General features: G+C 44.6%; 1 protein-coding gene, 1 long non-coding RNA gene and 1 pseudogene across 2 annotated transcripts; 1 reads left to right on the forward strand and 2 right to left on the reverse strand.

The window, feature by feature from the left end:
• Positions 1-9,423: 9,423 nt before the first annotated feature.
• Positions 9,424-24,727, forward strand: LOC120665233. Its single transcript, XR_005671130.1, has 5 exons — positions 9,424-9,540; positions 9,828-10,037; positions 20,980-21,191; positions 21,306-21,528; positions 24,542-24,727. It is a non-coding gene; the product is annotated as an uncharacterized LOC120665233 (long non-coding RNA).
• On the reverse strand, positions 10,075-16,111 carry LOC120665071 (annotated as a pseudogene).
• Positions 16,189-22,004, reverse strand: LOC120665155 (putative disease resistance RPP13-like protein 2). The gene is made up of 2 exons (XM_039944648.1): positions 20,988-22,004; positions 16,189-16,496 (listed from the first exon to the last, which is right to left on the reverse strand). Exons 1-2 carry the CDS (start codon positions 22,002-22,004, stop codon positions 16,341-16,343), a joined length of 1,173 nt encoding a protein of 390 aa, XP_039800582.1. The 3' UTR covers positions 16,189-16,340.
• Positions 24,728-26,554: the final 1,827 nt, after the last annotated feature.

A 26,554-nucleotide genomic window follows, 5' to 3' on the forward strand; every position in this document is an offset into this window, starting at 1 on the left:
CTACAAAACTATAAAACCTATACTAACCTAAGTGTCCTTCTCAACCTTATGACACTTAGGACTAGAAATATCCTTAGTCTTGACATATATATGAGTTGAATACCGAGATCGCCTTTTTGGATAATGAAATTGAGGGGCCTCTTTTGACATATGACCAAATGAGCGATGATGATCTATTAAGCTGCACAAACTCATTAGTCACAATAATGGTTATCATTAATCACCGAAACATACCTTGAGGGCCTAGATTCTTACAACTGTCTGTTGTACAGAACCCTTCGACTTTAATCTCCAACGAGAATAAACGAACCCTACCAGCAAACATCAAGAGCCGATGAAAAACGATACTAGGGTCAATGCAACGAGAATGCCTATTGCGTCAGTGCAACTTAGCGGAGCTGTAAAAGCAGATTAAGGATGCAGATCCATACCTTTCCTCACCGTGCTCCGACTCCGCGGGATCCGCCATTCTGGTCAGTGGATCAGCATCAGAGCTCCAGCCCTAGATCTGGAAGCGGCAGCTGGGATGGATTCAGTGCTCCGGCGGGCTAGGGTTAGGGTTCCGCCGCCGTCACCGGGGGGGAAGAGGAGAGGCAGAGGGGAGAGAGTGAGAGCGGGCAAGAGAAGGGAGAGGGCTGCCAGCGTCTTTACTCGTGAGCGGAGAGGCAAATGCGTCCACCCATGGGCGTCCTACTGTATGCGTACGCCTGCAGGTGGGCCCTGTGCCGAGGGATACGTAGAAAATGGTGTGGCTCGGTGAAACTTGGAATTGTAATGGCATGTTTCGGATTAGGCGAATTGTAATGGCATATAGCCGAATTCCAGAAATTGTAATGGCACCAATAAAAAAAACCCTTCTAAGAAGGGAACATATCAGGTGCAAACCAACATCTTCGTGCAAACTATGGAAACTTCAATCTGAACCATCAGATCAACATCCAAGGGGAGGGGTGCAGAGAGGTGGGAGGGAGGATTTGCAAAAGTGTGATTACTCAATCCAAGGGCGGGTCCAGATTGTAAAATTACTCAATCCCCTATACCCCTTAGATGATGATCCAATAACTCAGATTGAAGTTTTCATAGTTTGCATGAAGAGGTTGGTTTGCACCCGATACGTTGCCTTCTAAGAAAGGTGTCTAGAGATTTTGACTGAACCTATGAGCCTGCAAAAAACATTCATCAATGAAGTTGCTCTTCCAGTTGTCGATTGTGGGTGGCCGGTTATCAAAGACAAAGCCATTCCTTTGCTTCCAGATGCACCATGTTGAGATGATAAAGACCTCCATGAAAAACTGCTTATGGAAACTGATTTTTGAAGCTGACAGCATATCATAGAAAGGTAGTAGAGAATTCCATTTTCAAACCAATCCTATGCCAACATTCTTTACTAAATGGACATCCAAAGAAAAGGTGATATGCAGTTTCTTCAGTATAGTGGAGCACAGCACACAATTATAGTTTGAATCTTGAATGGTGAAGTTTTTTCTCTTGAGGATATTTCTAGTATTTAGTCTATCCATTAGTAACAACCAGGCAAATATCCTCAGCTTGTTGCAGCATTTTGAGCTTCATATCCACGGGAAAGGGAGGAGGCGGCTGGACATTCTTGTAAGGGTATATGTAGAATTTTTTTGGAGGAGTATTGAGCAGATCCCTAGATATATGTCCACTTGGACCCTGCTGTGTTCTTGAATTTTCAAGTTTCGTATTACGGTTTGGAGCTCTTGGTACTCCTGAAATGCTTCCTCAAATAGAGGAAAGAAAAGCTGGTCATTGATAACATTGTTTTTGAGAAAAGCAGCTACTAAAATTTTGTCATTTTTGGCATAGGTGAAAAGCCTTCGGAATTTTTGCTAGAGACAATGCCCATTCCAGACGTCATGCCAGAATAAGATAGTTGTCCCGTCACCTATTTGACAAGTTGCAACGCCTCTGAAGTGATCATAGAGTTTGAGCAGGTCCCTCCACCAGAAGGAACCCTTGTTAGTGCTTACATGTGGAATTTGATCATTGGAGTAGTGTGAATGCCAGATCATGTTCACCCAGGGAGTGTCCCTTTTGTTGTAGAACTTGTCTAGATGCTTCAAGAGTAAAGCCTTGTTTTGTTCTCTCAAATTTACCACTCCAAGTTCTCCTTTATTCTTAGGCCTCATGACCTTATTCCAAGCAACCAAAGCTTTACCTTTTGCATTTATATCTGAGCCTCTCCATAGGCAATGTCTTCTAGCTCTGTCAATGTATTCAATCACAGTTACAGGGATGTCTAGAGAGCACATGGTGTATGTTGGCAGAGAAGATAGGACTGAATTAACCAATTGGAGCCTTCCTGCATAAGTTAACATTGAAGATATGGAAGACAGTCTTCTTTCAGTTTTGTTCATTAGTGGCATGTAGTCATCAACTCTTGGCTTAGTTGTCCCCAATGGAAGCCCTAGATAAGTAAAAGGTAGGGTTGCCAACCTGCAACCAAATGTTTGTGCTAGCATTTCTGCATGATCATTAGTTATGTTAAGAGGCACCATGCTAGATTTGGCATAGTTAATCTTGAGTCCAGTAGAGTTCGAGAATGATTGCAGTAATCCTTTGAGGCAGAACAACTCTCTCTGATAAGCTTTCATGATTAAAAGCACTCATTGAAAGTTCAAATCAATTAACTCCCCCCCCTAGCCGATCTAGATGGTTGTTTTTTTCATCCAGTAGTGCGCTAGATTGAACATGTGCAATGATGAGCTGCTTCACAAGCAAAAAGAAAAAATAAATTAGAAATGTACCGCAGGATATAGGTGGTACAAGAATGACGCAGGATTTTAGAACTTGCATGATCATCGTGAACACCTGAAGTCTGAAGGCAGTAAGATTAACCTACTGATGAGCTTTCTGTTGTGGTTAGGCGAACATGCATGTGTAGGGAGGATGGACACCATTGGATGCCGTTTAATTTGCCATCTTGCAGTGCAAAACGAAATGGGGGCACAAATAGAAAGGTTACGTTGACTGGGTGAGGAGTACAAGAAGTAACAAACATATGACCTACTCCTACATGTAGCTTAGCTGCGAAGTACTCCCTTCATTCTTATTAAATACATGATGTTTTGGACAAACTAATTCATTCGTATATATTTATAAATAGAGCAAGTAATCTCCAAATATATGGTAAACTCTAGTATTTGTTGAAGTTGGATTCGCGATATGATAAATTAGATAAAACGCGACAAGACTGATGTAGTTATGGAAAATGGAGTCCAATTGTGGCTCCATAACATTATCAGACAATCTATGGAACATCTCCACCACCAAACAGATAAAAATCCAGTTTTGTTTAAGATGGAGAAGATTAAGACATGTGACAATGGCTGTCTCTTTTCTCCTTTGGATCAAGGTGATGTTCCAAATTGAAGTTCATCTAGAAAAATGCAATGATCATATCAAAAAAGTAAAAAAGATAAAAAGGCAATGATGATTTTAGGCTGGTGTAGGACCGGCGGATAGCTATCGGCCTGACAATTGCAGCAGCCATGCATGGTTGCACGCAACACTGAGGAAAGGAAGACTCACCAATTTACATCAACAATTGATTTTTTCGGCATATTCTCCTTACTTGATTTTTTGGCAGTATTTTGCTTTTAAAATTGTAGTTATATTGCAAGTAGGACGACCATGATTTTGTCAAAGCTCAAGTCTCAATATGAGGACTCAGACAGGAGGAAAGGAGGGGTGTGGTTAGATGTCGCCTTCAGCGACAGGACACCCGCCATCGCTTCAAGGAAGAGCTCCACCCTTGGTGGGCCGCTTTTCAACCCAATAAATCTGACTGTTTGCACATAGAAATAGAAGAGCATGTGCATGCATATAGAAAGGACAAAACAATGACATTAGCCACATGCAAAGAAGTTTGAAGCAAAAAAAAAAATCCATAAATCACAGAGTGAATATCCAAATTAAATTCCGATTGCACTAATGTATTTTTTATGTCAAGATCTTCAAAACAAGACCACTCTTGACTATATTTGGAGAATTTTATTTTTCAAATATTTTTTCAAAAAGCTCGAACGCCAGTATTACTGCGAACAAATGCATATCTCTTTGCGAACAAAATATTAAACCCAACGAACAAAAAGTTGTACACTGCGAACATAATTTAAATATCACGAACAAAAATTGGTGCATGCATGTCAGCAAAGCAAAATAGAAGAGAGGTTCTGCGCATGCATATAAAATATTTTTCTAATAGTAAATAATAAATTTTAATTACTGGGAATAAATATTTTAAGAACACGAACAATAATTATTTTCTGCGAACAAAAAGATTAAACATATCGAACAAATAGTAATGTGCCACGAACAAAATATTACTTATCGCGAACTTTTAGATGTATAGGATACATAATAACAAATAAATATCACAAACATTAGATTCTATAGAATTAATAATAAAACGAATATCACGAACAAATAAATCAATATCACCGAACAATTTAATCTACAAACATGAACAAATGTGTTTAGACAGTGTGAACAAATTAACTACACGTAGAAAAATAATTAGTAAAACAGAGATTAAAAAGAAAAACGAAAATAGAAAAAAAAAGCATGAAAGAAGCACGCAGAAAAATAATTAGTAAAACAGAAATTAAAAAGAAAAACGAAAATAGAAAAACAAAAGCATGAAGGAAGCAAGATCAGAATAAGGGAAAAGTATTAAGGAAGCAAACAGCAAGAAAAGAGAAATAAAATACAAAGAAGAAGATAAAAAGGAAAAAAAACTATAAAGAGAACTGCTAGCAGGAGGTGCTGCAGCAAGTCCACCATGCAAAAGCTCGTTGATGGACTACGGATCCCAACAACCTACTCTGCAATAGCTATTGGACTTCGGGCGTTAATTAATATAATGGGCCGAATTGGTGTCACCAGACTCTTCAGGTGGCGTTCTTTTCTTTTTTATATTTAAAAAAATCAAAAGTTCAAAAATATATGTCCGTTTTGAAAAATTTCAAAACTACCCCCGGTCGCCCTATGAGGGGCGACAGGCCCTAGATGTAATTTTTTTTCTTCAAATTTGCAACGAGGTCCATGGCCGAAAAAAATAAAAGGGGGGTCTGTCGCCCCCAACGGGCGACAGGGGGGGCCTGTCGCCCCCCCCCCCCCCGGGCGACCGGTGGCCCCCGCCCACAGGCGCGACAGGGGGGCCTGTTGCCCCCCTCGGGCGACCGGGCCATACCCCCCTATATAAGCATCCGACCACATTCCCTCCTCATTTGAGCCCGAAAATTCCACCAAAAATCCAGAAAAAAAAGAGAGGGGTGAGGAGAGGAGAAAAAAAGAAAAAATTCTTCACAAATGCAGGTAACGTAGATATCTCTTTAAAATTAGATCAAGTGTTCCTACATATTTACTAATATCGCAAACAGGATACGATCCAGCTATTGCGTTCGGCCATACTGGAATGTTTCGAGGGACAGCACCAATTGGTGGACCGTATCCAGGGATGGTACCAGGGCCACAGATACCGGCCTACACAGGTTAGTTTATGTTTCGTATTTCGGTTTCTACATGTCATGACGAAAGACACGAGCGTACGCTAACATCCGCATTTTATGCGTAGGATTCTACCCCGATGCGGGCGCCGGACCTTCTTCTTCCTCCTTTCGACCTAGTACATAACACTCTCTCAATGCACTCACTAATTTACCACGCAACATATGTTGGTTTACGTTTATATGTTACGCAGGGTTTGTTTCGAGTACGTTCGTTCCAGATAACGAGAGTTTCACCTTAGACGAACTCGACAGCCTGACTCCAGACTCACCTGGCGCGCACGGTGACCCCGATGTCTTGGGGTATTCACAGCTAGGAGGAGCACCACTTGGGATCTCTCAGCAGCAGACACCGCAGCCCCTTTTGCATCCTGAGCGACAGGTGAGGTCTCCGGATCGTCACACCTACTCCGAGGGCCATGTCCGTGCCCAGCAGAGGGCTAAGAGGGTCCGATGCCCTAGGGGTGGTTAGATATATCCGATGTTTGTATCTCTGATGTTTATTTGTAATGAGATAGCTGTGGACTCGACGCCATGATGTTTACTTGTCATTTGTTTCTATAGATACTATTGATGTGAACTTGTTATGTTTGTGGGTTCCATAATGCTCGTGAAATAAGGAAAGTTCTTGCGAATTTTTTCCGTGATTTAATGAAGGACAAGTTAGGTGCGGTAGGAGTTAGCGGCCGAGATCCCGCCGACGATGATGATGACTACCGCATACAGTGTAAACTTCGTGACACGCTCGAATAGCTCAAAATAGGGACCATAGTGTATCTAGCTGCGAGTACGAGATCACAGGTTACCACTGCTCAGCACAGCGATCACGGGTTTCCCAAATGTCGCATTGTTTGCCCAGACATCCGTGACAAAAGACGACAACCTAATAGCAGTGTCCTTCCACCATTTCAAAAAGATGTGACAACACGGCAACCACACTAGCTCACCTTCAAAGCAGTCTCTCTAGCGAGCACGACGGACCTGTCATTCTACAGCGAAGGTCTGTGGCGTGTAGTGGGGAAGGCGGCATCTAGGCGCGATCGACCGAGCGATAGCAATGCAGTGCTGTGAGTCTGCATGCGCATAGATGCATCGAGTAGTCATTTCGAGAATCGAATCTAGTCTTTTCAGTGTTAGGTCAGCTAGCCTCTTCACTGTGTTGTCATGTATGCTTTTTAGGTGTATTTACACTCCACACTTCGGGTATCAGACCTTTGTGCGCCTATAAAATACTCCGAAGTTTGTGAACTCCCAGCAGCACTCAAACACCAAAGCTCATTGTATACCCAATGTCTGGAGGTGGGTCTAGCGGGAAGAATTACTACGGTTTTGGGAAAGGAAAAGGGGGAAGAAAGGGAGACCCCATAATATGGGAGGGGCCTCTTGGACCTGATTCCTTTCCGGAACTAGTGTTTGAGTTTCCGCCACAGCACAAGAGTGAATTTACCAATGAAACTCCTCTTCGACAATACGATAACCGTAGAGAACCGTGGCCAAAATGCAGACATGGTGAGGACTGCTTAGTGCAGATGTGCACCGACGGGATGGATGGCGGTCGGCGTTTCTTTAAATGTCCACACGCATGGGTAATACTCGATTGTTTTATTTCTTTATCTTCAATAAGACACCTTACATGAAATTTGTTTTGCAGTCTTCCGATGCTCCAGAAAACTGTGGTTTTACTAGGTGGGTCAATCTTGCACCAATTGATTCTGTTCAGGAGTTCATCGAGTACTTCTAGATAAAGATCTTTGATATGGAATGCAAGGTGAACCATTATGAGGAAGTGAGCGAGGGTAACAAAGACGACGAAGATGATGATACCAGCAATGCTGCCGGTTCACAGGATGAACCATGCACTATTCCTTACCGCAACTGCCCTTGTCACAAGAAGAAGGGCCTTGCGCCTCCGGCACCACCGCCTGCACCACCTGCAATGGGTGGATACTGCGGAGAAGGCTCAACGCAGTTTGCTACGTGGGGGTACGGCTACTAGGACTACCCTAGTGCTAGTGACATGCTGCATCGTTGTGTTTGTTGTGTTTTTTTTAAAAAATTACCTAAGGCATGTTAGGTTAGTCCGGAATCTGTTTACCGTAGTTTGCAATGGGTTGTGCCATGCCACTGCATGTGTGATGTGTGTTTCATTATCGTTGTATTATGATGTAAAATTTGATGGTTCGCATTATGTAATGCATTTCTTAGTTCTTATTTCTTATCGTTATATTAATTAAATGTGTGCTTTTTAGTATTCTAGTGACATGAAAAGCTCCGAAAATATTAAGGACAAGTTCAAACATTTCATAGATTTCCGGCTACAACTGCAAATTAATGGTAAAAGTTACAACACACAGAGTCAAACTCCCAACTGAAAACATAAACAACTAATTGCAGTGGCATGTGCACGCGACAAGGTAATTTCTTGTTGCATCTAAACCTACCATGCCTTATGGAATGTAAAATGCCGGGATTACATGGTACTACTCTACTGAGTGCACTGAGGATATTTGCCCTTCCTAATTGCTTCGGGGCCGGCTTCCTTCGCACGGCGTGCCCTCTCTCGCTTTCTCTCCCTGTCAGCTTCACGCTCGGCCGCCGCCTTACGATCCACCTCCTCCATCCTCTTGCGGATCTCTTCTTGCTCTTTCTTGCGCTTCTCCTCTTGCTGTTCCTCGTGCTTCATTCGGCGCCAAAGTTCTGCAGCCCACCTTGCTTGTTGTTCCACAAAGTCCTTTGCCTGCTGCGACTGCACGGTGTCGAACCACTGCATAAAATCACAAAGAGGCGGAGGAGACTTTGTCCAACAAAAGTTAGAATCATAACTCAATGTTAGGTCACAAAGAAAAATAGTGTATGTTGTCCTGCTATCTTGGCCCGGCCTTTGCCGTATCGCTTAGGTGGATCATATTCGTAGTTCTCACACATAAAGAACCTCATGTCGTAGGCATCTCGTAAAACCTCAGATTGCATGAACTTGCATAACGAACCGCAGAAGCACATTGGCACATCAATTCCTTCAGGTACGATGGCTACAAACTTGCTCCACGGAATGTAGGTTGATCCTGACAAAAACATTGGCGCTATAGTGTGGTGCGCCAAATGACGAACAATAATTTAAATAATGCACATATCGTATACCAAATCGATGCGTGAAAATATAGGTACTGTCATAATTCTATTGTCTTATGCTGCAATATCAATAAAGTATTGTCATAATTCTATTTTAATGCATAATTAATTTAAAAACAAGTCTGTAATAGTACTCAAATTGTAATACTAAACGAGTGTTCTAAAGCACCAAATCTAATTCAGCTAATCCGCTAATTAAATTAAATTGTTATACAATATCAACGGATTCATACGGAAGTTACCGGTAGATCACAAGTGCGGAATTCGGCAGAGCTTCGTCGCTTTTCTTCTCCTCACCCCTCTTTTTTCCTGAATTTTTAGGCTCAAATGACAAAGGAATGGTGGCCAGGGCTTATATAGGGGGGAGGGACCCTGTCGCCCCTGAGGTGGGCGACAGACCCTGGGGTGGGCGATAGGCCCCCTTTCATTTTTTTTTTGGCTAGGGACTTCGTTGCAAATTTGAAGAAAAAAATTACATCTAGGGCCTGTCACCCTCCCATAGGGCGACCGGGGGATATTTTTGAAATTTTTCAAAACGGACATAGATTTTTGAAAATTTGGTTTTTTTAAAAAAATATAAAAAAGAAAAAATTCCCTTCAGGTGATGGATGTTGGGTTCGTCGCGCGCGCGACATACAGCCTTTCGGGGAAAGGAGGGCCGAACCGTTATTTGGGCTGCCCGTGCCTGTGAGCCCGTGTTTTGTTTGTTAATGGGCCAAGTCCAGTTATTAACGCCCGTGCCTGTGAGGACTCTTTTTTTTTTATTGCTTGCCTGTGAGGACTCGGACAGGAGCGGCGGCGGAGGCACGGAGCCCCGGAAATGTTCGGAGTCGAGCGACTGCGATGCGATCCGAAGCAACATCCGAGCCGCTGCCAGGTGGGCCCGCAATCTCTGCTTTTCTTCTCCAATGCATCTCGCCGGAGTTAGGGAAGGAGGTGGTGGTGGCGGGTTGCTGGGCAGTGCGGCGCGGCGGCAGGGACGCCGCCAGCCGGGGACGGCGGTGAGATATCCGGTGGGCCAGGGCCGGACGCGGGGGGCGCGGCAGCCTCTTGAACTAGTGCTGTGGACAGAGGCGGCGGATCCGGTGGCAGAAGCCGCCGGAGACGAGGAAGGCAGGCGGGGGCGTCGTGGGCCTTCTGTAACATCTCATCTCCCGGTCGCAGGAGCGACTCCTAACACCCCCCACGGAGCCTGCCTGGCCAAGGGCGAAGCTGCGGCGTAGGGGCGCCGTCGCACAGAGCGGGAGGCGCCATGCGCGTGCGCGCCGCAGATCGCACGGAGGCGATCCCGCGATTGCAATTTGGGACGGTGAAGAACGGAGAACTGAAGACGGACTGGGAGGGAAAAGGCAAAAACCAAGATTAAAAAAAAAGGTACATGTTACAATTTGCAATTTTTTTATACATTGCATGCATCACCACACCTCATTGTTTTTATTCCGCCACCACTAGCAACGAACCAAAGGGACCGAAGGTGTTACATTGCGGAAGCCCAATAGAATCGCTATTTGCGATGGTCCAGTCGTAGTATAGATGTACACAGATAGTATGCAGCATGCACCAACATAGCATTCGTTTTTCAGAAGAAAGTATAAGCTAGCTGAACCTTTTCGGTACCGAGCCAGTGGACTGGTCTGGATTTAGCTACACATGAGAAATACACATAGTACAAGTAGGAATTATCATATAAAGACCACAAATGAAGTAGGAGATGGTTCATAAATTTCCCGTGGCCGTGATGGTTGCATCGAATATTATTTGCATAACTGAATCAAACACAAGGGAATGAACTGAACACATATGGCCGTGTAGTTCTTCAGATCAATGCCTGTGCGCTGTGCATGCAAAAAAAAAGACTGTTTCAAGCTGAATATCCATGAGGACGACGCGATGAAGATGGTTCCTCCACCTGCTTCAAAGAAGGTTGGTTTCGATGCTCTCTGAGTTGTGTCTCTATGTCCACCTTGAGCTCGTCTTCATGGGAACCCACAAGCCGAACTTCCTTGAGTCCCCTGAGACGCTCTAGGCCAGAAAACTTCAACTTCGACCCACTACAGCAGCGAGCCGTCAGCAGCTCAAGATTTTGCATTGATTCTAATCCAAAGGATGCATGTAATTTCGAGGTGATGCAAGCAAGATCGAGGATCTTGAGTTTTTCGAAACAGCGCAGCTCTACTCCATTCACGAAGACACAAAAATCAAGCTTAACATCACCATCCTGAAGCGACTTGGCATGAAGACGCAGAATACATAGTTTTCTTGTATTCCCAAGGACTCTAATTGTGTCAACTTCTGCTGATAAGGTTATCTCCAAATCCAGCTTTGTGAGGTTGTGAAGACGTTCGATCCATGCAGGCAACCCTTTTCCAAACCCAAATAGCTTAAGGCTCTGAAGGTTCTCAGGAGGAAAGTTGATGCTGTCCAAAGATACTTGATTCCCCTCGCTCAGCCCGTCAGCCGCACTGAGAGGGATTCCAAAGCGGTGGCATATGAGATGGCAGAACAGAACTCCTTGATGTTTTTCTTGTTGACGCCGGACACTCCAAGTTTGCGTAATTGGGTAAGCTTGTTTAGTTCTTTCAGGATGTCCTTGCCCCCTGCATCACTGACATTCACAACACCGAGCGTGTGCAATGCTGTCAGTTTTCCAATCCCAGGAGTCACCTTAACTCCATCGGGAGCAACTCTAGTGCTACCGTCTAGTTGTTGACGTCTGCAGAACCCAGACAACCAAGACGAACTGCATACTGTTGGTTGTTCTGTTCCGGCACGGATATACTGCAGCTTTTTTAGCTTGGTGATGGACGATGGTAAGGTGATTATGGAGGTGCGTCTGACATCCAGAGTCTCAAGCTGTCTCAGACCACCCAATGAGCTCGGCAGGTGGCAGATTTCTGTGCATCCTCGAAGGGAAAGGTACCTGAGGCGAACCAGCAACTGCGCCATCCGCTCGAGATCTTTGTTTGTCACACCAGCCGTGTTCTCCAGATCAAGCACCCGAAGCACCTTCATCCTTGCAGAGATGAAGAACCTTTGCCACCTACCAAACACTGTTAGCGACCGTAGCCGCGAGAAGTCTATGCTCTCAAAGACAATCTTATCTCTGTCCCAGCTGCTGTCTATGACAAGGTGACGCCATGTGCGTTGAGTGGTTAGGTAGCTAGCGCCCTTCAATTGAAGCACAAGGTTCTCTTCCATTGCCCGTGAAATGATGTACCCATTCAATAAATTGTTCACCTGGCAGGAAACCATTCTTCTGGAACCCAATACATCAGTGACTAAATGTTGAGGCTGTTGGACTATATCCGTACTGACGAGCCTGGAGAAGGAGAACTCCCCACTCCCCTCCTCTGAACTATCACCAGCGTTCTTGCAGTAGCTCTCTGCGATCCACCGCATCACTAGACGCCTACGCCGAATGATTTGGTACTGTGGGAAGATTGAGAGATACAAAATAGATCGCTTGAGGAAATCCGGGCAAGCATGGATGTAGGAATTCAACCAACTAAATATTCCTTCCACACTACCAAATAACTCTGTGTTGCTCTCCAGCTCGCTAAAAAATCCGAGATTCAGAGTTCTTATTCTGTCCATATATGTGACTGTCAAGGGTGCCAAAAATTTAGCTATAGCAACTATTACTCTTGGGATGCCACCACACTTTGAAATAAGTCCTAGTAGCTCTTTTCGCTCTTTTCGCTTTTTGAGCTCATCAGGGTCATCACTCTTTTTGAGCTCATCAGGGTCATCACTATGACTATTGAGAACCGATAGTAAACTTGCTCCTGGCATCCTCCGACGACATCCCTATTGTTCAGACAATGTAACAAATTTTCATCGATCATACGGTACTCACATTATTGAACATAGAAAGTCCACATGAAACACACACGTGATGAATGCTTTGAAAGTAAAGTAAGTGCTTAAGCGGTATCATTCATACTATAAATGCTAAAAGAGATACTTTAGCTACTTGTATGCTACTCTTTCCATACAATACAAAAAAACATTTCTAGTATTAAAAATATACCCCATCAGCCTCCCTCATCAGTTACTTAAAAAGTACTCCCTCCATACTCGAAAAGAAACTTGCTTTGGACAGCAACATGGTATCCAAAGCTTAACTTTGACTTCTTATTTTTATAAAAGTATTTATCGCAAAGTGATATATTTATATTTTTATAAAAGTATTTTTTAAGATAAATATATTCATATGATTTTTGCATTTTAAAACTCAATAACTTAAAAGTTATTCATAATTTATATTCCCGATGTTTGATCCAAACTTTGTCCAAAATGACTTTCTATTCGAGTATGGAGGGAGTATACGTTAATCGCATATCTATAATCTTAGTGACTGGTTGAGGGGAACCACGGTCACTTCCCTTCGTCTTTGTTTTCTCAAAAATCCTAGACATGCTTACATTATGGATAGAGGGTAATAGTTAATATCACTTGCCCTCGAGAAAAATGAGCCCGACCCAAGACCGATGGGCTAAGCCTGACCAAATGCTCACTTAGGGTTGGTCATGGCGTTGGTTTTGCAGGTCAAAAAAAAATAGGATGCTCGACCCGGTCCGAACATTAAAATTAGTTATTTTCACACTTAGTGGGCGGCCTGGTTTAAACCTGCCATCCCAATAGAGTTATTGGGCGGGTTTGGGCACCGATTTCAGGCCATTTCTAGTGGAAGTTTTATTTCGTAGTTTCCAAGAATGCCGTGAGTTGATGAATGAAATAAGATCTCCCATGCATAATTTCATTTCACAATTTTATTAGCTAGTCTTAGCATTTAATTGTGAGGTACTTGGATGGAAGTAAGATGAAATGGAAGTCTCTAGCCCCTAGTCATTTTTAATAGATTCCATAGTCTTGAAAATAATATACATCTAGTTTCATCCTAAACTTCTTCCCTCACTCTTAATAATTACTGTGACATGTCATTATAGATGTTGATGAGGCACTCTATTTAATGTGCATGAAACCTATATGAAACTTGCACAAAAAATGACCTTAAAGTGTACTTCCTTTGTTTTACTATGTTTGTTGTAGACCATATACTCTCCACCTTGAAATATAAGCCACGCTTTGACTTGGTATGGTCTTCAAGAACATAGTTCGACCGCTAATTTATTGTATAATATATTGTTCATGGCAAGAAAAGTTTAGTACTAAGAAAGTATTTATAAATACAAATCCAATTTATAGTTACTTTTGTAGCACAAATATAATGATATTGTTAGAATAATTTTTGGTTAAAAAATTACAAATTTTGAATATTAAGATGTGGACACTATTTATATTTTAGCACTACTACAGAAATATTTATAGAGGCGGGCAGAAAGCATTAACCAAGGCGATTTTATGCAACTGCCTCGAAGCGAAGGTCATGGTTAATCGTGGCATTAATCGAGGCGGTTTCTTTGCCCACCTCGGTTAATTAAATAAAAAAAATTAATAAAAAAAGAAAAACTCATGATGAGCCTGTTGAGCCCATCATGGACCCGCCAAGCCCATTTGAGTCCGCCGGCGCCGCTCGGGGCCGCCGCTGCTCAAGGCTGCTGCCGCTCGAGGCTGCCGCTGCTTAAGGCTGCTGCCGCTCGAGGCCGCTGCCGCTCGGGACCGCTGTCGCGCTGGCGCCGCTCAGGGCCAGTGCCGCTCGGGGCCATTGCCGCCCAGGTCAACCGCTGCTTTGGGTCGCCGCCGCCGCCGCTCGGGGCTGCCGCAGGTCGGTGCAGGGAGGAGAGGGAGGAGGGAGTCGGACGCAGTCGGAGGGAGAGAGAGGAGGAGGAGGTGGCTACTGCCTGCTTGCTGCAGGGAGGAGTGGGGGTGGGCAAAAAATAAGAAGACAGAGTTAGGGTTTATAGGAAGGAACTAGTTATATATGTGTTCGCAACTGGGTTTTTCTGGCTTGCGGGCTGGGCCTAATTTGCCGAGGCGGTTCAGTTACATTGCCCACCTCGGTTACCTATTAACCGAGGTGATTACGTCAGGATGACCGCCTCGGTTATTAGACATTAACTCTGGCAGTTATTTTAATAGTGTCCGCCTCGGTTAATTAATTTTGCAAGGCGGTTTACTGTAACTGCTTCGGTTAATAAAAAATTACTGTCTCTATTAATGCCCAACATTAACCGAGGCGGTTAAAATTTGTGCTCGCCTCCGAGACCATTTTTAAAGATCGTGGTTAATATTTTTTTAGTAGTGTAGGACAAATTGAGTTCACCTTGAAGTGACACTTCATACCCTATTAAGTAACTTAATATATCCATTTCTCCCATTCCAAAGTTGTTAATGTAAGATTGTGTATAATTGCGTGGATTGTATTGCTTGAGCCTCTTGGGCTAATTATATAGGAGGATATGGCTTGGAGGGCAAGTAACCTCTCCTAGAGATAAGAAAGGTTATCCTGGGATTACAACCAATCATAAACTAACCATATCTAGAGTTGTCTAATATACTCTAATAGTTAATTAAGGGGGTATTTGGTTCCCATCGGCTTATTTTAAGCCCTATCACATTGGATGTTTGAATGCTAATTAGAAGTATTAAATATAGACTAATGACAAAATAAATTCATAACCCCTAAGTTTATTCGCAAGACAAATCTATTAAGCATAATTAATCCATGATTAGCTCATGTGATGCTATAGTAAACATGTGTTAATTAGGTTTAGTAGATTTATCTCGTGAATAAGCCGTAGACTTATGCGGTTAGTTTTATAATTAGTTTATGTTTGATTTTTCTAATTGGCATCGAAACATTCAATGCGATAGATCTTATTTTAAGCCCAGGGGAACCAAACACCCCCTAAGGATAGGGGGTGGAAATATTAAAATCATGATACTCTTTTTATCCTCAATATGATTATCGTTAAATGTATTCCCCAATGCCATGGGCAAATATAGCACCATAGTGGAATTAAATTATTTCGCACTGTATGGATTAGTCAAGGTTTTGTTTACTGAAACTCTTTGTCAACTTGTAGTAAAATAAACTTGTATAAGCCAAGCCAGAGCTCTTAAAACTCATATTTAGGTCGCAATGCCGTTTTAAATCTTAGTGTGACTGATGGGAAAAGATACATCAGGTATATATTCAAGTTTGAAAGTTCAAGCGAGTATGCGACATGCATGCAGCAAAATAGACTGAAATGAACTAAAGCAGAGGAAAGTTTCTTGTAAGGAAACATACCTTTTCAAAGAGATCAATGGCAGCTTTTGGTTCTAGACATGTGACGTTAATAATGAGCTCGTCACTCGTCACTATCTGCACAATATTTGCCAATGGTTGCTTCATTCGTAATGACTATGATAACACTTCTAGAATCTTCAGGTTTCAAGGCATGCTTTATCAAGTCCCATTCTTGATTGGACTGCAGGTTGTCAATAACAACAAAGCAACGATTTTCTTTCAGGAGCCTACGACACAACTGAATGTGGTTTTTTACTACCATGGCTAAATGTAAATCTGAAAGTGAACTCCGACAGAAGTTTCCTATATTGAAAGGATGGGATACATTGACCCAAGCGTACTGGTGAAAGAGCTGGCGCCTTTCAAGCATTCTGTTGTAGTAGAAGTATCTGACAAGTTCTGATTTCCCAACGCCAGGTATTCCACACACAGAAATCACCTTCAAATCATTGAACAGCGACTGAGCCATACAGTAGCGAAGTTCATTGAGTTGTGACTCGTACTCCAACAAGGGTGAATTGTTCCATCCAGCTACGGGCTATGTCCTGTTTGGTGATGAGAACTCTGTCGGACGAAAGGCCAGAAGAGTAGCTCACTTCATCCTCCTCCATCCCGTCAGCCTCCTTTTCTTGAGAACCCTGAAACAGGAAGCGAGCACTTCATGACATGGGTGAACAAAGAGAGTTTGGGAGAGCCATAAAAAAAAAGAGTTTGGGAGAGGGTCGTGACCATGCGTGAAGAAATTTAGTGCAGCGATAATATTTTTTTCGAAAGATCCTGAACCTTACGGTTCGGCGTATATTAATAAGAAAAAGAGAGTTGATCCAGTTTATAGATAAACCGGACCCGAAAACCATACATCACAATGACAACATTTACAACTACACCTATAACTATGGCCGATCGGATTGGTACATCGATAGTCATAGCGCACTAGTCAGTTGGATTGGGGCAAACAAGACCACACCACTCAAACTCCCAAAACTGCTCGGTCGGATTGGGTCATCGGCACGAGCCTCAACAGAACTCTATCCAGTCGGATTGGGTCATCGACACGAGCCTCAACGAAACTCCTCCCGGTCGGATTGGATCATCGACACGAGCATCATTTCGCGGCCATCGCCTCCAGCCAAGCTCAACAACTTGCAGCAAAAAAAACAGCCAGGTACCACCAGCCACGCCACCATGACGCCACTAGCGCCCCTGTTTGGTTATTGCTAGCCACGCCACCATGGCGTCCCCAGCCTTCACCAAAGTAAACTGCTGCCGGTCACACCGCCTCAGTGTAGCCGACGCACCCCTACAGCTGGCTAGAGTGGAAAGACGCCATAACAACACCTTCAAGAAGGTAAACGGCGCCCAAGGGCATCGCTGTCGTCTTGCCGGCAAATCTGACATGGCTTTTGCCTGTGCTTGCTCACCTCCCGAACGAGCTAAGCAGAGAGCCCCTCCCGCTAGCGTCTCGCCAGGCCGGTGCGCCGCCTCCTCATCAGCGCGTGGCCGCTCTGTCCGCACGCGGTCCGCCGCACAACCTCCTCCACGCCCTTGCTCCCACGCAGGGTCCTGTCGACCGGCACAACACTCACATCACCACAACACCTCTGCCCCGTGCACATGCCCGCTGCGTAGCACCTCCCAGTGGCCGCATCACGCTGGCGCAGCCTCCACCCGGGGCGATCTCCTCGTGCACCCGCTAGCCACGCTCGCCAACCGGCGCCACCGCAGCCGCGCCACAGCCGGCGGCCACCCTCGCGTCGAATTCGGCGCCGCGGGCACCGGATCCGGCCGCAGAGGCACTGGATCTAGCCTCACCGGGGCCACTGTCACACCCGGTTTTAAGAGGAAAACCGAATGCTTAACTATATGTATGCCAGGATCAAGTTTCATACATATAGAGACATCATAAGTGAATAATCAGTAACAGTATCACGAAAAAGAGAACTAAAACAAATAAAAGACTATCAGAGTTATACAGCTTATCCTGGAAACGGAGACTCCAACCTTCACAGGCAATCGACTGGGGGTTGCGTACGCCTAGAACTCAGCAACATCTTCAAAATACTTCACAGCAACTTTCCTTTCTGAGCAGCAGTAAGCAAGGGTGAGTACACTTATGGTTGGTACTCAGCAAGGCCACAAGAAATAACCAGAATGTGATTTATATCCATCTTTAAGTTTATTAATCATGTGAGGGTTCAAGCCGCTCTTGACCGTGAGCACGGCTAACCGGTTAGTTTTAACTCTGCAGAGGTTGTACACTTTCACCATAATTCGCGTAAAAGTTCCGAAGAACTTTGAACCCAACCACGCAATGTGCTAGCTAGGCACAATACCACACTTCCGAGGTGTGATTGCATAAGGACGCTACGAGACCTTTACAAAGATTCCCTAACCTATGACAATCCGCTAAGGATTCAAGTCAAAGCGGTCATAACACTGTCCTAATGAGGTGGTACCTTGCCAAAGGACCATTAAACAATACCAATTGCCCCAAGAGGACCGAGCTATATCCCGTCGATGCATCCCCTCTTGCCCTTTCGGTAAGACTGTCACAAGCTAGAGTCTCTAATTAATCAGCCAAGACCAGAGCCATACAGTATTGTGGTTGTACTGTTTTCTTGGGTGGTTCTCCATGTTCCAATTAAATCATATCATCTTGTAAATAAACATAGACAAAAAGATGGTTAGGGTCACTTGTCTTTCTCCAACGAAAAGCTACTCTTACTACTCTTCACTGCTCTTCACTACTCTTCAGCTTTTGTTCACTTGAAATTCTTGATCTTCAATCTTCGAACGGCGATCCTTCTACTCGGAGCAATCAACGAGCAACCATACAAAGCAAACAAAAAGATACAACTAAGAACATTACACCAAATAAGATAAAAGCTTTAAAAGAACGCACTAAAAGATAGGGCTCGCTGCTACGGTTACGAGAGCTCAAGAAACACGAAAAACAGAGCTAAAACGGCGATTCTATAGACTAAACGGTGCTTCAGGGATAGTCGCGATTAACTAAAAGGTTAAGGACTAACAGAAAAGATTTGTAAGACACAACAAAAAGGTTATAAAGCTATTGCACACGTCACAAGGATCACGTGAGCGTAAGAATCGCTGAAAACAAAGTTATAACGAAGAAGTTATGGCTAAAACAGGGTTTCGGGGGCTTATTTGTGAAGAAGCAGAGCTTCCAGGGGCTAGATCTAAAGAAACCAGGGACTAAAACAAAATTAAACCTAAATTACAGGGGCTAGCTTGAAAAACTACAGGCTAAGGACGGCGGGTTCTATTTTAGAAAACCTCGGGGTGTTTTCTATAAATATTTGGACTAGAACAGAAATAGTTTTGAACTGTGATGGACGGCGGGTTAATTTCCTCAAAACCTAGGGTCTCTTTTGCAAAACATGCATGGTTGACCGGTATTGACCCAGTTGACTCGGGTCAAACCCGATCTGAGCCACTGGTTTTAGATCTAACAGTTTGGGTTTGGTTGGGTTTGGATCTAATCTCAGCCGTCGAATGGAAATTGGATGGCCAGGGCGATTTGGGGCGAACTGGTGGCGGCGCGAGACACCGGCGAGCGGCGGCGCGTGGCGGCGGGTCGCCGGAGTTGCCGATTCGGCGCTCCAGGGCTCGATTTCGAGCACGGCAAGCACTAGAAGCATCGCGCGACGCGGGCAATCGATTAGGGCATCGGCGCGGGCTAGGAACGGGCTGAGCGGAGCTCGCGACGGCGCAGGGCAAAGCGGCGGCGACGACGAACGCTCCCGGGCGGAATAGAGAAAGAGGGAGGGAGAGAACGAGTCGTCGAGGGTTCCCACCTCAACGCGAAGCTCCTGGGAGGCTCGGGAACGGCGGAGGCGCGACGGAACGGCGACGCGGTGTTGGCCCGAGCTCGAACTCGTCAATGGCAGCGGCGCTAGGGTTTGGCGCAGAAGAAAGCGGCGGCTGCTAGATAGGGTTCAAGGGGGAGTGCGGCGCCTTATATAGGGGTGGGCGACGCCCCTTGGCGTGCGGGCCGAGAAGGCCGCGGCTGCGCGGGGTGCGGCCGGACTCTGCGAAGTCCGCGCCCGACCCGGGGTAGGAGACACCCCCGACGGGCGGACCCCACGGGTCAGAGAGAGAAAGGGGAGACGGAAGTTGGGCTGGGGTGCGGGAACTGGGCCGCAAGAGGAAAAGAAAACGGGCCGGCGTGGCGCTTTTTGGGCCGCGGGAAAGAAAAGGTAAAGGAGGGCTGGGCCGGTTTGGGCTGAAAACGAGTTTTCCTATTTTTCCTTTTTGCAAACGGTTCAAACAAATTCAAGTTGAATTCAAATTCGAAGAATTCAAATTCAAATTGAACCACAACATTAAAACAATGCAAAGGTAGCATGAGTGCAACACACAACCAACTTCATTTTAATTTTTTTAAATTCAAACAAACTTTATTTTTTACTAAATTCCCTGTGAAGAAAAGAAAATGTTGCGAAAATTTTAAAATTATGAGAAAAATTGTTTATTTATTTTTAATTTTAATCACATCCTGAAATTCAAAAATTTCAGGGTGTGACAGCCACCGTCACCACCACCGCCTTCCCGGCGGCGGCCTCCCCCGGCACCTGCAGCGGCCGCGCCCGCCAGGCGAAGGGGAGGGGAAGGGGAAGTGTTGCGCCGCCGCCACCATCCTCGCCGGCCGCGTAGGCTTCCGGCGGCCGGCTCCGGCAGTGGCGACGAATGGGTGATGGGGAGGGGGGGCAGTCCGCCCGAGACGCCCAACGCCGGGGCGACGCGGGGGCTGGTGTCGGTTCAGATAAATGAAAAAAATACAGCGATAATATAGTAGCAGAGCTAGTTAGATGGGGAGGCTCGGAGCGAAGTTTCAAAAGCAGAGTCAAAAACTTGTGCGGTAAACTTGCATGGTTTAAGTTGTCATATATATGCACCAAAAGTTATCCAAGAGTTGTATTGAATTTAGTTTCTAATCGAACAAACCCCCATATATCCATGTCAACAAACAAACCCCCATATATCCATGTCAACAAACAAGTCAAACCTAATTAGATCACTGGCCGGTGTGTCTTATCTACAATAACAGCTTATTAAAGCGAACTGAGCCATATGATAAATTTTTACTGAAAGTGACAGATGATTACCTCCTTGAAGAAGACACATAGAGACTGCTTATTAGTCGAGTACTTATTCAGCTCCAACACCTGGTGTGAATCTCCGACGCACATGCTTGCAATCTCACGTGGCTGCGTGCAGACGATGATCAAGCTGCCGTTCTTCCTATCAGGCAGGTAGGTCCTGATGGCGTCCCACTGTCCCATGTTGGACACGTTTTCCAGGATGACTAGGTACCTCTTCTCGTTTACTTGCTTCATGAACTCCTTGATGAGCCCGATTTGAGTCGTTGTTGTCTCCTCCATCCTCACCAGTTCATCTACATCCACACTGGCTTCGATTTGCAGGCAAGAGTTTGTATAGAATTGAGTCATCAAGCTCCGGAGGGCCTCGTGGGGATTTAAGGGATCTGTCAATTTCAACCAGCCACGGCATGGGAAGAGTTGGCAGGTATCGGGGGCTAGGTAGGCCTTCCTGACGGCGAGCATGAAGCCAAGATCAAGATCACCACCTGTCCCCCACACCGAGATCACTCGAAGGTCATCACTGCCCTCCTTGGTGATGAACTGGGTGAGACAACTTCCTAAATCTTTCTGCATCTTTGCAATGGCCGTCGCTTCAGTGAAGCCCAACTTATTGATAAGCTTGTCGCGACGGTTCCTATTGCTCACATCCTCGACCCTTCCCTTGAGCTGCTTTAACTCGGCCGCAGCCTCATCCAGGGGGAGGGTCGAGCATGGCAGGAGCAGCCGGAACCACCAGTCCCGCTTGTTATCCACGTACTGGTCCATAAATTCCATGCGATCCTCGTAATCGTAGGCCAGGGTACGAACCAGCATCACCCAGGTTTTCACCACCTCGATCTTGGCGGTCTCCTCGTCCAGAACGCTGAGGATGGACTGCATCTCCTGGAACTCTTCAGTAATGAACGCCAGGTCACTTTCTGCGCTCTTCCGCAGCTTCGCCTCCGTTTCCCTCGCTGACTGGGCCTTGGCCAGCGTCGCCTCCACCAGCGACTTGGCAACACCAAGCGCGAAGTCCGCCATTGCTCTCTTACTCCCCCCCCCCCCCCCCCCCCCCCCCCCCCCCCTCCTTCTGCTTGTGTTGTGTAGTAGTAGGTGGCGGAGATGGTGGTAATGCTAGGAATTGTGTGTGCAACTGCTGAGCGCCTGCAGGTAGGCTTATGGAGAGGCGATATCACCAATATGACTAGGACTTGGATCAGCTATGATTGGCATACAGCTAGCTTAGATATTGTATTAAACAAGATCAGTCAGATCTGCTAGCTTGCATTTGTACCTCTTTCTTTATTTTATTTTTTTTTGAAACAAGTGGTCTACTTGATTATTAATACCGGTGCAGATCTTGATTGATCCATCCAAGCGGCGCCAGCTTTCATACGCTTAGTTAATTGGGCTTAGCTAAAGAGATTAATTAATTATGTGAGTCTACAGCTTCAATCAATTTGTGAGTGTGCATAGCTAGTTGGCATTCCAGTGCCCACGCCGGCCGGTGCCTAGAGCCGGAGGCAAGCTATGTTCTCTTCATTTAATCCAATAAAATTTGGATTATCCTCTATTTTTTTATTCAATAGAATCCAATCTTATTAGATCTAAAGCAAATGGATGTCCATATCCAACTAAATTCAAATCCAGCAAAATCCAAATGCCAAAGTCCAATTGGATTTGGATTTGGTCCAATCCATTTCCAGGAGTAAGTGTGCATATAGAAAAATTATTGGAGAGTGAAAATAGATAGAAAGCGATTTTTATGCAAAAGACTCTCCAAATGATAATTTAGAGATTGAAATTTAGAAAGACTCTTTGAAGATACTCTAAAGGCCCTACAACTCTAGAATAAAAACTAATTTTTATCTGAAAAACAAAGGAAAAATAAACTGCCACTTGTAGCTGCCTTGATATGTAAATAAGGATGGATGTAGATGCATGATTGGCGGGTCACTCTGACAGTACACATCAGCCCCACATGATTAGCAATTGGGAAGCGGATCAGATCTGTGCATTGTTTAGCTTAGATTTCAGGCTGATGTAATAAACTAATATGCAAGTCTCACAAAATATAATTAAAGTCAAATGTTGTCTCAAGTTGATAATTAATGCGAATTGAGTCCTCAAGCTAAACCAAGGTGGGACAACTAAGCTAATTTACGCCAGATCAAAATGCATGGATCTGCACACTTTGAGACGATTTGGATGTGACACCTACACAATTGCTAGCGAGAAGTACTCCCACCGGTGTTGAGGTACAGTTCAAAAGGCTTTGTTGGAACATCACGAATTAGCGACCGGAGAGTATGAACAGCTGACCTAAAGAGGACCAAAACCATGTTATAAGATTATAATATTGTATCTCTCGCCAGCTAAATCGAGACCTTACCAAAGTTTCTTTTCAGATAATGAGCTAAATTATTCCGGAATTTATATCCTACGGATAGCAAGAAAATAATGTTCTGTAAGATGCTTGCTATCAAATATTGAACACAATACTTTTTTCAAGATGCAAGCACTATAAGGGCCTTTTTGATTGACTAGTGATAGACTTAGGAATAAGTCTATTTTACCCCTTGACTTTTTGAGGTTCATCTACTTTATTTACCCCCTCACTTATAAAATCAGGTATTATTCTACCCCATCAACTATTGAAAACCGTCTAAATAACCCTAGGATTGTTTTGGAGACAGATTTGCCCGAAAAAGTCTGAGTTACTCCCCTCAACTCTGGTCAAAGTACGGATAAACCATTAAAGTATCGTTTGGTTCATTTACACCCCCCCTCCCCCTCCCCCAAACTATACCATTTGGTTCAAATTACCCCTACTCCATGCATAGGTAGAGTTTTAAGTTGAAATTTTACAAGATTATAGACACATAATAACTTATGTTAGAAAAATATATCATATTTTTTATCATTATTTTGATAGGTTAGAATATTAATAATAAATTAATCATTGGAGTTCAGAATTATATAAAATATAAAAACATTATAACAAATTTTTAATATGCATTGTGATGTCCACTACTACCTGCAAAATTTAAAATTAAGATTCAACTGTTGTATGGAGAAAAAAAAAGAAAAATTGTATTATGGAGTAAAATGAATTGAATGGCATAGTCTAGAGGGTAAGTTACAGTTTATGTAATTATTCAGACTTTGGCTATATTTGAAAGGAGTAAATTTGACTTTTTTTTCTAGTTTTGCCTACGTGGCATTATATGTGGACAATGACGTGGCAAGGATACTTTTTGAAATCTACTTCACTTATCCCCAAGTCGGTAATCACGATGAAGTTGTGAACATCGTCGGTTTTTTGTTGACCTATGTCAATACGTTTTTTTTGTTGACCTATGTCAATACTCTCAATATGTGGTAACCTTTATCCCTACACTGGCTACATCTGAATATTTATGCCATTTTTCAAGAAAAAACTTTGGATTTAATTACTAATGTTTCTGTGTTGAATTTGACTCTTTTTTCTTTTATGTTTTTTCTCTTTCAAGTCCGTTGCTGTTATTGCGAGTTTGAAGGCACTAGACTTGTGCACCCAGTTGACATTTACTGTGCAGGTTTCATGGATGTCGAGAAGATGACTATAGGAGACATTGTCACCAAGATGGCGGATTGATTATTTACTTACAGCTAGCTTGCAACCTGATGTGATTGCTTCTACCGTTGAAACCACAGTACCAGTAGAAGCAAGAGTATACTGTTGTTACTGCCTCTTGCAAAAGTAATCAATGTGTCCTAGGTAACATCCGGGAGCAACTAGTGAAAACACGTGTGCATCTGTTGTGGAAATGCCCTAGATTTTGAAAAGGGTGAAAAATCAGCCAAAAGCGTACTTTTAAGTTCTGAAAAAAATTAAAACTTGGCACATTGTTTTGATATATTTTTTCACAGAAATTGAGGTTTATACTCGTAGTTCAATTCATATAATAAAAATGACGTACTTTGGATGCTCTCCTGCGTCTCAGGCGGCAACAGCCCACTTGTACACCATGTGCGCATTGTGGTCACTTTCTTACTTTTGTACAAAGCACTCTTCAGAAAGACAGCTAGTTTCTGACAGTTTCGAGCGTCTCATATTTTTGTGAGTGCCAATCAGGAAGGCAAGATCTAGACTATTGCAAGGAAGAGCACAATGGTCAATGGCCAACAAAAGAGGCAAACACATAAAAGGGCCCCATTGGCCCAGGAGTTCGAATATTCAAATTCAATTAGACAGAAAATGGTAATCTTACTACATTAGCTGCAAATCGCCTACCAAATCACAATTTTTTTTCTAATGTTGCCATGGCAGCGTCGGGAGTCGAAACTACCATTAGAAAACTCCGACCTAATTAACGACAAATAACTGTCTCAGCCATTATAATAACCTATTATTATAATATTTTTTGTGATTGATCTTACTTCAAGTACAAGTTGTAGCATCTGAACTTACACATAGACCCACACACACCACACACACTCCACACACACCACCTATGCGCAAGCTAAGACCTACACAATTTATACTCACACTCACACGCCTGCCTTGAAGAGATGGTCTCGGACACCAGTTCCCAGCATGTGTTGAAGGCCACCGAAGCCCAGGAATAAATCCTGGGAAATCCACCGAAATTCGTCCCCACAGGGGATCGAACCGGGGACCTCCTCTAGAGGGCGCTACTGAGGCGCTGCAGACCAACTGGTCGCAGGCCCGTTCGCTTATTATAATATTAAGATTGCTGCACTTACTCAAAACTTTTTTTGATTGGTTGTGTTACTGGTTTTATTTTTGAACTGTAGTTGTACTGCAGTAGGATGACCATGATTGTCGGTGTCCCGACCCGGGGGGCCGGATCCCAACTAGTAAATGCTGCGTGATTCCTCGTCCCAGATGATGATGCAAGAGGCAACACAGTAACGCACGGTTTATCCTGGTTCAGGCTGCGGGACCGTACGTCCAGCAAAGGGGGTGTGCGAGGGCACTGTATTATCTTGCACCCGACGTGCTTGTAGTAGGGGATACAAGCGAGGCGAGAGAGGAAGAGAAGCTCCCAGGTCTCTGCTAGAAGCGGGGTTGAACGTGGCGAATAGGGATGCCGGAGCGTGGGTGATGGTGGATCTCGTCTAGGAGCCTCTGAGCGTTCTCCGAGAGAGAGAGAGAGCGTGTCTGAGTGTCTGAGTGAGCGTCCTGTCTAAAGGTAGCCCGCCTTCTCCTTTTATAGTTACAAGGAGGGGCGGCGCACATGAGTGGGGCGTGGAAGTCGTCGTATTCCCCCGAATCGCGGGGTACAGTGGTCGGATACTGTAGAAAGTACACTGTAGGGCATGGCGTCAGGCGTGGCAGGTGTCTTGGATATCGTCCTTGGTCCTGCGAAGATTGCGCCGGTCGTCCTGCCAGCCCCTGCAGGCGGCGTGGTCGTCGCTGATGTATGGTCTTCTATATACGGCGTGGTGGCGTTCAGTGGACCCTACGGACTAGAGTCCTGCATGCACCAGCGACAGCGGTAGTGGGACGCGCGGCGGCCTCGGACCCCCTGGTCGGAGTGCGGGCGTGCACACTAGGAGGTCCGGGGGACACGCGGAGGTCCCGA

This window comes from Panicum virgatum, chromosome 1K (genome assembly GCF_016808335.1).
Source record: "Panicum virgatum strain AP13 chromosome 1K, P.virgatum_v5, whole genome shotgun sequence".
NCBI lineage: Eukaryota > Viridiplantae > Streptophyta > Magnoliopsida > Poales > Poaceae > Panicum > Panicum virgatum.